General features: G+C 60.1%; 1 protein-coding gene across 1 annotated transcript in view; it reads right to left on the bottom strand.

Moving 5' to 3' along the window:
- Positions 1-34: 34 nt before the first annotated feature.
- IFI35 (interferon-induced protein 35) overlaps positions 35-238 on the bottom strand; it is a gene marked incomplete at both ends in the record, with an annotated part of 2,295 nt that continues 2,091 nt past the window's right edge. The window contains one exon of the mRNA XM_010019191.1: positions 35-141. Within this exon, the coding sequence (XP_010017493.1) occupies positions 35-141 (107 nt within the window). The remainder of the gene's footprint in view (positions 142-238) is intronic.

Consider the following 238-nt stretch of genomic DNA (forward strand, 5'->3'; position numbering starts at 1 on the left):
GCGCGCTGCTTGGCACCAGGGTTCGTGCTCTTACCTGCAGGTTAGAGACATCTCCACTCATGCACGGTGATATTTTGAGCTCATATGTTTGTTTCCCCAAGGGCACCTGGATGCGTCCTCTCTCAATCAGCAGCTCTGCCACTACAGGGAGGGAGGAGAGCCCTGAGCCACCCAGACCCCTGCTGAGCTCCTGGGCTTGGCGACGGCCCGGCACAGACACCGAGGCTGGCACTGTCCA

The sequence above is a fragment of the Nestor notabilis genome, unplaced genomic scaffold (genome assembly GCF_000696875.1).
Source record: "Nestor notabilis isolate BGI_N333 unplaced genomic scaffold, ASM69687v1 scaffold23987, whole genome shotgun sequence".
Taxonomy (NCBI): Eukaryota; Metazoa; Chordata; class Aves; order Psittaciformes; family Psittacidae; genus Nestor; species Nestor notabilis.